The sequence below is a fragment of the Sparus aurata genome, chromosome 13, assembly GCF_900880675.1.
Source record: "Sparus aurata chromosome 13, fSpaAur1.1, whole genome shotgun sequence".
NCBI lineage: Eukaryota > Metazoa > Chordata > Actinopteri > Spariformes > Sparidae > Sparus > Sparus aurata.
The window spans coordinates 10,247,339-10,261,517 of NC_044199.1; the positions used below are offsets into that span (position 1 = coordinate 10,247,339).

At 41.2% G+C, this 14,179-nt stretch overlaps 2 protein-coding genes across 11 annotated transcripts in view; both read right to left on the reverse strand.

Annotated features, from left to right (window-relative positions):
- Positions 1–11: 11 nt before the first annotated feature.
- Positions 12–8,555, reverse strand: kif20a (kinesin family member 20A). Of its 2 annotated transcripts, none has more exons than XM_030438772.1 (19): positions 8,347–8,555; positions 6,597–6,767; positions 6,313–6,438; positions 6,072–6,191; positions 5,825–5,963; positions 5,542–5,717; positions 4,839–4,938; positions 4,465–4,677; positions 4,130–4,241; positions 3,983–4,045; positions 3,729–3,872; positions 3,415–3,583; positions 3,146–3,298; positions 2,763–2,902; positions 2,460–2,562; positions 2,056–2,251; positions 1,866–1,957; positions 1,632–1,769; positions 12–761 (listed from the first exon to the last, which is right to left on the reverse strand). In XM_030438772.1, the coding sequence occupies exons 2-19, from the start codon at positions 6,759–6,761 to the stop codon at positions 387–389; spliced, it is 2,724 nt and encodes a 907-aa protein (XP_030294632.1). In that variant the 5' UTR covers positions 6,762–6,767; positions 8,347–8,555; the 3' UTR covers positions 12–386. The 2 variants fall into 2 exon arrangements, with proteins under 2 accessions (XP_030294632.1, XP_030294633.1); XM_030438773.1 differs by lacking the exon at positions 12–761 and adding an exon at positions 1,473–1,546.
- A 1,030-nt stretch (positions 8,556–9,585) lies between these two features.
- The window catches only part of LOC115593906 (cationic amino acid transporter 2), a 91,081-nt gene continuing 86,487 nt past the window's right edge, over positions 9,586–14,179 (reverse strand). For 8 of the 9 annotated variants that reach the window (XM_030437604.1, XM_030437603.1, XM_030437601.1 and 5 more), the window contains 10 exons: positions 13,488–13,858; positions 13,164–13,319; positions 12,618–13,001; positions 12,295–12,517; positions 12,004–12,140; positions 11,623–11,725; positions 10,678–10,811; positions 10,417–10,583; positions 10,116–10,224; positions 9,586–10,007 (listed from right to left, as the gene is read on the reverse strand). In XM_030437604.1, coding sequence (XP_030293464.1) covers positions 9,865–10,007; positions 10,116–10,224; positions 10,417–10,583; positions 10,678–10,811; positions 11,623–11,725; positions 12,004–12,140; positions 12,295–12,517; positions 12,618–13,001; positions 13,164–13,319; positions 13,488–13,858 — 1,927 coding nt within the window. In that variant the 3' untranslated portion in view covers positions 9,586–9,864. The remainder of the gene's footprint in view (positions 10,008–10,115; positions 10,225–10,416; positions 10,584–10,677; positions 10,812–11,622; positions 11,726–12,003; positions 12,141–12,294; positions 12,518–12,617; positions 13,002–13,163; positions 13,320–13,487; positions 13,859–14,179) is intronic. The other variant, XM_030437605.1, reaches the window with a different exon arrangement.

The window sequence follows — 14,179 nt, forward strand, 5'->3', positions numbered from 1 at the left end:
ACAACTCAAAACAATGTTTTCATTGATTTTATTGTGGAAAACAGAAGAGTGCTTACAGCAAAGTTATGTGAAGAGTTGCAGAGACAGGAAAGGATAATTACACACACATGAACTACTCATGCCATAACCATTAGTCACTGGGAAGCTTTACAAGAGCACCTCAATTCTCCTAGTAGCATGCGCACTGCAACCCTACCTTAAAGCAACACTCTTTTTTTTCTCACTGGCGTAAAATGTCCTAAATGTATTTGGCATGACAACAGTGAGTGAACCGCACTGCAAAAAGTGAATATATACAACATATAAAAATATTATAAAGTTGCCAGCAAATATAGCTGTTTGCATAATATCAAAAAGACAACACTTTTACTGAAGCTCCAAAGAGCTCAGTACTTCCCCCTGAGACTACGAGGGGTGGGGGCAGGGCTGCGGGGTGGAGACTGCTGGCGAGACCGCAGGATCCGTGAGTAGGGGGTAATGTTTGCATCCTCGACAGCACGAGTGTTGTATTTACGTGTGGGGGTACACGATGGGAACAGGGACTGGTAAAAGGGCCGTTTCTGCGGGGGTCGGTTCTCAGTGTCACTTGGCGCAGCGGCTCCACAGCCCCTCCTCTTGCAGGATGCTGTGGTGGAGGTATCAGAACCTGAGGGGGGCAGCTGAGGGCAGAGGGCCTGGGTCTGGGCCAGGGTCTCCGCTTTCCGCCTTAAGTCAGCTTTGACAAGCATCAGGCCGTTCTGGAGCTCCAACAGGGTCTGGTCCTGAGAAGAAGTCAGTGGACAGGGTTAGATGAGGCCACAGAGGGGGGAAAGTGAAGGTGAGGGATAAGGTGGGAGGTTGAGTGAAAGAGAAAAGTGAGGCATCATGAAATTTCTCGAACATGCTTTTGCAGTTATCTCGTGGTGTAGCGGTTAGAAACATAGATTTTGTTTCAAAGCTGGCTGTGCATGAGATCATTAGCAAAGAGAGTAGAGGGAGAGAAAAAAGAAGTAATTTTAAAACTTAGAAATGTATGTCAAGAGAAGCTCCTTTAAGTACTGCCTCTCTAAAGTTTGATCGTCTGTAATCAGGATCAAAGTGAGAAGAGATAGAATTACTGTCAAAACTCTAGTGAACTTCATGCAGATACGCTGATGTTATATTGGGTCGTGATTTGGTTCAGTACTTTCTGCTTCAACTGAAAGTACTGAACCGACATGTTTGATGTAGAGAGCAACACTTTTTTTATTTTTAGAAATTATTAACTCATCTTATCCAACAAAAAATGATAAGCTCTGTTGAAGTCTGCAGTAACTCGCAGTTAATAAATTGACAAAAATCACCAAAAAATAAAGCTTAAATTCAGAGTTACATTATTTAAATGAATGAGCTTTCTCATACCATATAAGGTTTTATTGTACTGATAACAGAAATGTTCATCGAAGAGATAATGTATGATGTATCCTTTCATCCTCACCCTCCAATAATGTGATCTTTCTGCAGAAGTTAGGGCAATAGGTGACCGAATCACACACAATGCCAATTTCTAAATAATGTTGTTCTTTACCTTGAAGTCAATTAAAGAAGGAAAAAAAACAGTAAATAAAACAAAACATGACATGACGTTATACTGCACATATCTGTGGTCGTACCTGTTTGGCGAGTGTCTCGTCTGCAGCTGTTAATGCCTGCCGCAGCCTCTCCCCTCCTGTGTTACGACAGCAGGCTCGTTCACCGGACTGGAGGCCCGCCCCGAGCCTCTGCAGGTCCATACGCAGCTGACGCAAGTTCTGTTAAATAAAGTCAGAATTTTAAGTCTTCCTGAGGGTGAAGAGACTCACATAGTGAAAAAAAGGTGCATTTTATACGGTATAGCAGTAACTCACCCTTTGACCCTCCTCGAGCTTGCGGTCAGCAGCAGTGGTGAGGGTGCCAGTTGAACCTGGGACTTCCAGCTGCATCTTCAGCTTTATCAGCTCTGCACAGGCAAACAGAGCAAGGCGTCAAATATCATTAACAATATCCTAGCATGACAAAAAATAACCAGAGCAGTGTTTCAGTCACCTTGTGACTTACCGTGTGTCTTGGTGAGCAGCTCAGCGCGACACTGGTCGAGCTCACTGCGCAGCCTGTTGGCTTCTGAGTTACTCGTGATGCGGCGAGATCGTCGAGGCCCTTCAGAGTCTCCCTGTGGCACGGGCACAGGCACAGAGTCTGTTTCCCTTCTTGTATCAAGGGCGGCAGACAAAGCTTCAATCTCCTGATCTCGCTCCTGAAAGAAAGGATTTAATTCACAGCGGCTGCATTCGACTATCTTCAGACACTGCAGCAACAGCATTACAAATATAACTACAGTGTGGACATGTACTGAATTTGGGGATCTTATTAAACTCAAGTGTAGATTTTACAGATAATGTATGTTGAAACCAAAGCATGGGGACAGACACTGGCTGAAAGCAATACAGACTTGAGGCTCTCACCTTCAGCTCCTGGCTGTAGAACTTCTTCAGATGTTTCTGAATGTTATCTATCTTGTCTTCATACCTCTCTTCGATAAGAGCCCTGTCTGCTTCCAGGGTCTCTCTATAGGGGTAAAAGACAAAACTCAGCGTCCGCATTTACTTTACAAATTCCAGCATTGTCTTATGATATTTCAGTTAATTTTGCAACCCGACTGTTGAGGGGAATGGAAATGTTTTGTGAACTTTTTAGATTACTTCGTAAAACAACTGTAGCCTGTTTACGATTATAAAAAGGCATAATGGCCCACCACAATCACATACCGGAAGCCGTTTTGCATCTCAGAGATGATCTCTTGCATCTCAGAGACCACCTGCTCTCTCACATTTGCCTCAAGCACCTCCTTCTCTTCCCGCTGGCGCTGCACCTCTTTCTTCAGAACATCAACGGCCTGCAACAAAGCCTTAATAAAGCACAGTTGGCGGTGAGGAACACTGGAAATGCTGGTATAAAATGCTTTCTGCACACTCGCTGACTAACATTTTGCTGGTTTTAGTTGTTAAAAAGGCAGTGTAGGTGTTTTACTATATGCATGTATCTAAATATGTAAAGCCTCCATGGCAAAATGTTATGATTACTTCATAGATTGACATGTTTTGCAAAGTAAAGAGAATTGGTTGTGGAGATAATAATAAATAAATATTACCTCAGTGTTTAACATGGTGATATCTCCATCTTCAATATCACTGTCATCCTCGTCATCTTCCATCAGAGTGCTGTCATTAACGACTCCTGCTGGGTCGCGCAGCAGGGACAGGATGTAGGCCACTCTGGTCTTTGTGGATGGACCATGGACCAGCTGAAATGGTGTGAGGGACATTGTTTATTATTGGTCTTATACCTACATGCCAGAATAGATCTATGAATCTTTAAATCACAGATTTCAATGTACAGTACAACAGCGTTGTCTCTTACTTGAGTAGCAATAGCTGAGAATTTGAGGGCTTGGAGGGTCTCGTCATAGATGGAGGCACATGGATTGATGTTGACCACCATGCAGGAGGTTCCTCTACCACAGAAGAAACCCTGCAGGACCCGGGTCAGTTTGCTGTCTCTGAAGGGCACCACTTGAGGAGGTCGTGACCTGTAGATACATTAGGAAGTTATTTATAAATATCTCCTTCTCAGACAGTTCATTTAAATATCCTTACGTTTATTCTTAACCTTGGGAACAGAACTATTGATAAACAGTGTTGCATCTTGATTCAGAGTTAGCGTTAAACACATACTTGTTGTTCTGGTTGTGTCTCAGAGCAGCTATACAGCGTCCAAGAGTTAAAAGGGAGGTGTTGATGTTGTTGGCCTCCTTCATCCTCTCTCCGTTATGCTGCTCTTTGCAGCGTTCAGACCCAGCCAGATCACACACAGTCAGTCTGAAAATAATTAGACAGTGTGAGACACAGCCCTGTTTTAGCCCCTCTACAATCACAAATCATAATAACCAAAACTGTCATTCAGAATAGGCAGCAACAGGTTAACTTACTCGCTGATGTGCATGGCTGCCTCTGGGCGGACGTGCAGGACGCGGATTGAGAAAATGCTGTGGCTGTGGGAGTGATAAATGTCAAACAAATGTGTATAAATAAATCAAAATTAGGTTTCGTAAGGCAAAAGTTTAACGTGGTCCTACCTGCGGCTGGAGTTTTGGTTGAGTTGAGTGCTGGCGAAGCTCTGGTTCCGACGTCCAGCCCTCAGAATTTTCCAGGCTTCCTCAGCACTACGGACCTGGATCCAAGTGAGGTCTGAAGCAGAAAAGGGTAAAAGTTATACTCTTGCAAAACAAGAATTGGTAGTAACAACAAAGATGTTATACATGCTACTGTACAGTTCACACAGAAGTAGCATAACATCCATCAATTGAAGGAAGCTGAATACTGGAATACACCTCAGGAGGGTTCAAACTTATACATAACATCCTAATTTAATGTTCTCCAAACATGATTTCTAATTTTTATTTCGAGTTACCTTTCACGTAGGGGTTGCCCTGCCTGTCGTCACTAAGCCGCAGCGTGGCCCTTTTCCTGGGCTGCAGGGCGGGCGAAGCGTCCAGCAGATCATACAAGAACTCGTTGTAGATCTCGTAGAAGGACACCCAGATAGAAAACTGCACTCCTTCTTCCAAATTATCTCCAACGCTGTGTGAGAGGCTGTCGGGCTCCAGGCAAACACTGTCAGTTTCTGCAGAGAGGGAAATTCAATGTACGTTCTATTTCAATAAAAAGGTGAAAATGTGCTTGAATTTTCTCAGGAGCATTTTCAAAAGGTAAATTAGTTCTTGCTAAATCAATCTCAATGTGTAATATACAGTTGTCTAACACAACACAGGGTTTCTTCCTTACCTTCGAGCTGGGTGGCGATGTTGCTTGTACATGAGAGACCTCCGATTCCACTGTCCCAGATTGTAGTAGTGCCAACCCGACGAGAACTCTGATTCTCATCCTGCAACAAACAAAAGTAGAACATCAGCTCATACGTATGGCAGAAGGCACTCTCATTTTTTATAATATGTGATTACCTACATTAGAAAAATATCACAAGAACCTGAATATATAAAAAGTTTTCACTAAAGAAAACATGTATAACATGTATATGTAACAGGTGCTGGAAGTTTAGCCATCCAAGCTCAGCTGTCATGCCACATGATATCTCTTTCCTTGACTCAGACATGAACATAAAATCCTACACTCCTCTGGCTGTTAGAGTTCTTTGCTTTCAATCACGCGTCTGAGCGAGATATTTCAAGATGAAGATATCATTAAATATTTGGCATCATACCATTGATTCTAATTGGATATTTTTCACCTTTAAAACAGAAACAAAACTGAGCATATTGCAGGTTGGTTGACACTGATCTACAGTTAATACTTCTATGTCTGAGTTCATGATGACTTAGTTAGGTTTTGTAAATGACACTTTCACAAAGAAATACACACAAGAAAATTACTGATAGACAAGTGACAGCAAATGACACTGGGACATAATGTAACAAGGAAATTACAGTTTTCATTTCATAGGATCTTTGAAAGCTCTCCCTCTGTTTACCTCTTTGAGCAGAGAGTTTCTGCGGATTTCCTCAACCCTGACCTCCCCAGCGTCCAGCTGCCTCACATCCTGATACATGACAGGCTTCAGGTCCATGGCACCATACAGACGACCCTGCAGTTTCCTGAAGAGAGACACTAGAGCCCGAGGCAAGAGACCTGCTTCTCGACCAATGCCTGTGGGTCAAAGTTTGAAATTTAAGATTTCCAGAGCTGCAAACATCAACATCACAATCGAATCAGGGCTTTTTACAGATGTGTCCAAGAAAGACAAAAAATCTTACCCTGAATAGTGTAAGTCTTTCCAGAATTGGTGACACCATAAGTGTAGAGGAGTCTGTTTTCTCCTTGAAGCACGTCTTTCACCATCTTCTTCATCGTGCACTCATAAAAATGTTGCTGTGTGGTCTCTGGTCCAAAAATCTATGATATATGTGCAGTGCAAAACCATCAGTATGTGAACTTTTTATAAGAAACGCTTACTGCAGGTTATCACTTATTTAACACTGTGCACAGGTGTGACTCTCCCACCTTCGAGAAACTGAACTTGTGAATGCTCTGGGTGACACCCCTCTCTGCGGTCCTCATGTTTTGAGATTCTTTTGGAGCTTTGAGCATTAACGTTTCTTCATCTTGGACAGCCACACAACCCTGATAGAAGAGTGAACCTTGAGCACAGAGTCGATGTACAGAAAGTAAACAATGCCTAACCACAATCAAATAACACCTAGAGAAAATGCCCTCAGTTGAAGTGTTGACTTTTTGGTGTCACCTGTTCTTCTCCTCTGCCTCTCTCAGTGTCAGTAAGTGGCCGGATGCGCAGGAAAACCTGCACCTTCTCTGAACTCCCATCACCGCTGCTGCCTTGTCTCACTGCTGCAGGTTTAGCTGCTAGTTTCTACAGACACATATTTAAAAAAATAATTGTTAATTGAAATTGTAAACAAGCTAATACATTGGAGGAATTAAAGCCAATGTAAACAATGCAGGTTTTAAAACATCTGTTTACAATGAAAATCCTGTAGGGCACAACAAAAAAGTACTCCAGATGCTCACTGGTTCTATTATGGATGGCCGGGTGTCCAGTCCAGGAGAGATGACCGAGATCTCAGGCAGACGTGGTCTGGACGGGCCTCCATGCTCTGCTGCAGTAGACTCAAACACAGCTATTTCTTCATCCTCATCGTAGGGACATCCACCCGGGGACAAACACAGCGCCATGCTTTCCTGTTACAAGAATACCAATCTTCATGAAGATGAAGGAATTAAAGCACATCTCAAACCTGTCCATGAGCCAGAAAATGTTAACACCCCCTTTTAATGTCGCCATTCAATATAAAAAGATCATCATAATTAAATATATTTCAATGCTCAAGAAGACCTGTCACAACAACTCCCCCATACAAATGTGAATGCGCCTTTTTCCAATGATGAGCCTACGATTAGACCATCTCTGAAGAATACCTGCAGGCGGAAACTCAGCATTATGAGAGCTTTAATCTCAGTCAGGGTGTGTCTTCAGACAAGGTGACAAAAACACACAGAAACTGGATGAAGCGTCCTTGCATTTCAAAGCCAACGGCTAACTCTAAGAGTAGTCAAACAGGAAATGATTTCACAGGCATCACCTGTCCTGACAAGTTTAGTACTGATGCAGAAGAATAACATCATTCAAAATTGAAATCCACAAAAAAGATTAATTTGACTGTACTGGGCTCCTCTAGTGTTTAACTGTGCTGACAGCAGGGCCAGAACAGTAGTAAAAGAGGAACTACACACACTTGTTTTTTTCAGTGTAACTTTCACATAATCACATAGACTCTGGCTTGTATATGATGCTAAGGTGAATAGAAGACACCGCAGGAAGAGCCATAGAGGAGGGATCACTCTCCCAGGACGGACAGACGTGTAGTAGATGTACAAAACAGAACAACAGTTTACAAAATGCATCAAAGCTCCACCAGAGTCCCTGTCTTTCCAGCAGAGACACAGGGAATCTGACAGTAGCTTTAAATGTCAGGCTAGTCTCTACATGACCAAATAAGTACTAGCACTCACACTGACCACTGAGCCCTGACCATCTGCATCACACCCTGTAGTCATGAAGCCACACCTCCAGCACTTGCATTTTTTAAATAAGCATGGGGAGAGAAGGATGTAGCAATCTTAGAGATAATGTAACGTTATGGCTAATGTAAATTAAATCTGACGTGACTTGCGTGAGCTATTCTGTAAGCTTCGACACTGAAGCTCTGTTGATGCCAAACAGCAACATTCGAGGGCGAAATGTATATCTTAAATCTATATTTTATAAAAATGATTCACAATTCAGAGAGTATGTGGGAAATCGTTTTTTAAGATAACAAATGAGACTTCTGTTCATGTAGCTGTGTAATGTTAAGGCAACCAGCCAACATTATGCAATACAGATAATAACTACTGAACTATAATGACAGTTAACTTTGTCTAAGATGTTTTACAGTCAACCTTTTAATGTCAGTTCGCTTTTTAGATTTGTGAATATTAATTTGACTCAAGAACCATTTCGTCACGAACTGAATGACTGCGTGCGTGCGTGCGTGCCTAAACTCTACGTGCACGAGACGCTGAGTCCCCTGTTTGAAAACGTTAAAATCACGAGGCCCCTCTTACCAAACTAACAAGACTGCGGCTGTCGTTGTTGGAAATTATTCTGCATTGGTTCAACCGACATTTATGCTCACAGCTGTCTCCCGAGTACGTTAAGCAGGTTTATTGTTGTTAAGCTTTGAGCAAGACACCTGGAAGCTAAGGATTGATTTCTTACCTCGAATGTCAGAAATGCCAATGAGCGCCGGTGTTCCGGTAGCTGAAGTATTTGATTATAAAACTGCGAATACTGTGTCACAACTGAGTAAAAAGAACCCTGGACCTAGCTAACACTAGCGTGCGGCTTCGTATCGGTTTCGAGGCACTCTGAGCCTCAGCTGAGTTATTTTACCCGACTGCGTTTCGTTTTTGAACAATGCGCTTCCTCCGTAGAGAGAATCACCGATTGGCTAAAGCTGGTGACGTCGCGCTCAATATCTGCCTTCTGATTGGGTAGCGTGGGTCTCAGACGGTGCTCTGTTTAAAATGTGTCTCTCTGAACAAAGACGCCCTTCAGAAGTTCCTCTCACGTGTTGTAAATAAAGGTAGATTTTTTTTTTTTTCAAAACATGTAGGCGTGGGTTAACAAGGTTCTCACAAGAGAATTGATACATGGCTAATTTAAGAGAAAGAAACAAGACAAAAAGAAAGAAAAAGGTGTAACAGGGATATAATATTGTCAATGAGAGAGGGAGGAGAAGGTTATTATATTGTATATATGTATTATGTACATACTAAAAACGGTTGGGTTAAAAATAACCCAATTTGGTTATTAAGGTAACCCACTGCTGGGTCAAAAGGGCTAAACCTAGCAGTGGGTTCAAATAATCCATCAGGATTAGGTAAAAATGACCAGGTTGTTGAGTTAAAATTAGCAAAAACTGGATTGAAGAATACAACCCAAAATCTCAGATGTCAATATGACTTATTTTACTTGTTTATTATGAAATGAAAATGTTCATGGTCACCAGAAAAAATGCTTTACGTTACTCTTGACCATAAATGCTAGCACTAGGAGACGGACCAGCATTACAATAGTTTGACCTGTTCTTTCTCTCTGATGTCTGACAATATTGTAGGGATGACTACTGTTTTATTTTTTCACAAAACATAAACAAAATGATGCTTTTGACAAATAATCATCAATAATGTGGATATGAGTGAGTGGGTAGGTGAAGACAAGTATTGAACCAAGTGCAGTCTGTTAAGTTTAGAAAACAAATGACATCTTTTACTGTAAAAGACTGTTACCTTTAAAACTAGTAAAAGAGAACAGTTATGACATATCACCATATAACCAAATCTTAGATGATATATAGTGTCATATATCGATACATATTTAACATCTTTATATTTATCAATCAATCAATAACCTAAACAGTGAAATGAAAACACAATAATAATACATGTCTGTGTGTGACTTTTGTATGCAGAGTGGTTCACTGCAATTTTTTATTTATTAAAAAACAACGAAAAAGACAAACGCTCAAAACCTCTCCCAGACCTCCAATTTCACATGAATCGAGGACAAAATGACAGTCAGAGATTGTGATCTGACGGCCTTTTTTACATCCTGAATTCATGAAACAAAAACTACAACACTACACAACACTGGCCAAACTTTGTATTGTAATGAAAGTGTTCTGTTTTGCTTGATGACAGAATGGCTTTATCAGTACATCAATCATGTACATGTTTACCCATTAAAATCTTGCTCTGGGCCAGAGTTTTGCTCCATAGTGGTCATGATGCTGTGAATGCTGACTCTGTTGTGTGAATTCTGGAGCCTTTGTTTCTGCACACTGTGTCGAACACCATAACAGAAGTAGATGATTAAACCTGTTGAAAGAAAAGGCACATCAAATGTGTTAATGTTTGTTTATCTGATGTTCTTTCATATTCTGCTTACAAACAAATGGGTTTTTCACAGTGATATTGTTCACATACCGACTGCCATCCACACTGCATATCGGATCCATGTGTCTGATCCAAGTTGCACCATTAGATAGACATTGACAATGGTGCTTACAATGGGAAGCAATGGTACAAAAGGAACCTGCAGATATTTGAAAGATCAGATACAGCAAGACAGGCAAAATCAAAGCAAAGGACACACTTTACAGTTGCAAGAAATACCTGTTGGCTATTTTTTCCTGTCAGGAGTTATCTCCTATACCTACAGTAGTAATGAAAGTTTATCATTTCAGTAAAGATGCTTTACTACCTGAAATAGATAGAAGAGACATACCATAAAAGCAGCTTTAGCTGTACTCTGTGGTTGTCTCCAGATGATCAGCACAGTGAGGACCAGCATCAGTACGATCACAGTGACACAAAGTAAACTCCACCACTCGAGGGTCTGCAGGGAGTTTAGAGCCCCAGATACGAAGAGGCTTAAGCTGATAGCTAAAAAGACTGAAGGGAACAATAGAGGTCCAATGATTGTTAACAGTGGAAATCATCTATATGCAGGAGTATATTTGAGGATGGTGTTAAAAAGATCACTTACTCATTAAAACAGTTAAAACAGACACATTTTGTGATGATCGTGTGGTGGCTTCTGAAGGAGGAAATAAAACTCCAGTAACTGTGAAGGGTTCTGGTTTCCTGGAGCTTGAATCCTCACTGAGGTCTACTTGGTACCTGTAAAGGTAAGAAATTATAAATACATTTGCACTGGGTTAACGTACCCTTTACTTCTATATGATGAGATAGCTGTGATTTGCTTTGTCTTGTTTCTTTGGTTTTCCTTGTTCACAATGAACTATTTAAATCCATGTCTCCAACACACATCAGACTAATGCCTTCTCATTTAGTGATCTTTCGCAATTATCAGCCAGTGACGGCAGTTAAATGGAAGAAAAAAGTCCATTCTTAATGTAGAAGCTGCATGATAGACTCCTGCTATTATAATGACAGTTGATCAAAGTGTACACACAGCAGCTCATCAATCAATGCATTTAAGAACAACAGGGATAAAAAAAAAAAAAAAAAATCTGTTTGGTTAATCATCCCACCATTAAATCGTGTTTGTACTGTTATTGAAGATGTTTCTTTCTCATATAAAAGCCGATCAGGGGTTGATAAAACTGTCAAACTGCACTCTACTTTCATAATGCTCAGTTACGTTTGGAATTATTATTATTATTATCCTCTTACAAATCATACAAATTGTATTCTATTAACCATAGCTCTAGCCTAAAATGGAGACACTTAAGGAAAGTACAAGTAGCTTGAATTTGGAGCCTACTTTAGTAAAGTATTTGAGTTAATGTAATTTAAAGGTCCATTCCACCACTGCTGTACAGTAAGACTTTGAATAGGCATGAAGTCACACGTAAGCAACAAAATTAGTTCTTGTTCTCAGCATTTTACTTTTCAGGTGCAGTCATATTAAATTAAAAAAATAATACTACACATGTTTTCATTACTGTAGACTTGAGATGAATCATACCTTAATATGAGGATACATATGGCAACTAATGTGTAGGCAAAGAGGGTTCCAATAGACATCATGTCAACCAGCGCCTTCAGGTCAAACAATAACGCCATGATAGCTGAAAAGACACGGAAAATGCTTATCAAGAAGTACATAAACTTCAATAATTTCCTCTAACACTTTATATTTTGCTTTTGGAAAACATACAGAGATATGCGTCCAAAGTTGTGTGCTATCATCAGCCAACACGTAAAAGTTAATTCAACAGATTTACTCATCTTTGTACCGTATGAGTATGAACACTTGAGTTGAAAACAGGAAAGGATTTATAGAACAAAATCACATAAAGTACAGAGAAAAGAAAAGACCTCAAATGATGTCTAACGGCAGTTTTACCTGCGACAACCCCTGACGCAAGGGTGGCAATGACAGGACTTTGTCTCTCACTCATTTTACTGAGAGGTCTGAAGAGAAGTCCGTCCCTGGCCATGGCAAAGAGAACACGAGGCATCGGGAACATCGATCCTAGTAGGCTGTCAGAAAAAGCTCAAATTACTCATCAGTCATCATTTAGTTATTCGTGTTACGTTTGTTATTACAGCATGAAATTCAAAACTCCAAACAGAATAAACACATTTTCCTGTCATTTGCAGAGCTGCGTTGGTAAGTCAACCACTGTGTTTATACCTTGTTGACAGTGCACAGAGGGATCCCACAGCCACCACATACTTTGCTGGGCCCCAACCGATGTATGTGAAGGCCACAGGCAGTGGGCTGTTAACACTGAGCAAATAGTACGGCATCATCAGAGTCAGGGCAGCAGACACACCGAAGTACGCCAGGAAGCAGATGAGGAGCGACGCCACGATGCCGACTGGGATCGACTTCTGAGGGTTTTGAACTTCCTCTCCTGAAGAAAAACACAGTTCACATCACAGTAACTCACTGAGCTGTGCTCCCACCTCCTCCTTCAGTCTTGCAGTGTTCTTAATCTGTCTAAATGTATTTACCTGTTGTGGCAATGCAGTCAAATCCAACAAATGCATAAAAGCAAGTGGCTGCTCCTGCTAACGTTCCCTCAAAGCCAAACGGGAAAAATCCTCCGCTGCCATATCTGGTGGTTTCATTCAGTGATGTTTGATTTCTGCAACAGACATGTTGATGCTCGGTCAACATATATTTAGCGAGAATGACACTTAAATCTATGTTACATTCTATCAAAAATAAGAAACCATACTCATATCTATTGAGGAGAGAATCTTCACTGATGTACCAGTTGTCAGTGTTGCCCTTAATAAATCCAGAGAGGATAACAAACAGCAGCACGAGGACGTTCACTGCTGTAAAAACTTTATTTACAATGGCTGACTCTTTAACACCAAACGCAAGAATCCCTAGAGAGAAAACACACAGAAAAAATAAAGTTAAGTGTGACTGTGAATACAACGGGACCTTGTTAGTTATGATCATCTACCGTTTTGTTCTTCATTTTTTTTAACTCATAAATTGCTAAACATTTGGCAGGATGTCGAAGGGGTTTAGGTGATGCAACTCGCCTGCCAAGAGCATTATGAGGCCAGCTGCAAAGAAGTCTGGGTAGGGAGCTAATCCAGGTAAATCCATCGCAGCCTGTTTGCCCAGAGAGTTGGCAATGACATTCCCAATAAGATCATCAAAGGTCCCACTCCATGCTCTGGCAACACTTGACGTCCCTTAAAAACAGATAAGAATGAGACATAACAGTGGTGGGTTCACATGTTTGAGCCTTATTTGAAACAATACTGAGGCAAAGTTTAAAAGGACAGAAGTTGTTTTCACTAGTCCAGAATTAAACAACTGTCAAATGCAGTGAAATGTATTCACAGTGGCATTGTCTTTACCTATGACATAAGACAGCAGCAGGTTCCAGCCAGTGATAAAAGCCCATATCTCTCCGACAGTCACATAGCTGTAGAGGTAAGCAGAGCCAGTCTTGGGAACACGAGCGCCAAATTCAGCGTAACAGAGTCCCGCAAAGACGGAGGCCACTGCTGCTATTAGGAAGGAGATTATGATACTCGGCCCGGCCACGGCTCTGGCGACTTCTCCCGACAGCACATACACGCCGGCCCCCAGTGTGCTGCCGACCCCCAGGGCCACAAGGTCGAGGGTAGTCAGGCATCGGCGAAAGTTGGACTCCTCTCCTTCGGGCTCCAGAGGTTTCCTACGGGACAAGCTCTGCAAGAAGAGCACGATTTTTGCACCAGACATCCTGTAAATCAAGACATTTGATGTCAAAGACAAAACAACACAAACATGGGTACAAAATTGTCGCTTTATAGTCCATCAAAGAAATTTTGAGTGCAGCTAATGATATAAACAAACACTGCAACAGTTTGAATTTGTTTAATTACCCAAGTGTGTGAGATACACACAGGTAAAAGTTATTACATTTTGTAAACACCACAGAGTGATATTACTGGTTGTGCTGTATAATTAATATAATGCAGAAAGACTTTCAGCCAAGAAAAGCTCCTTTTACTTCACATTCAATAAACCGTATTCATTTACTCACACTGTTAGGTTTAAAAAT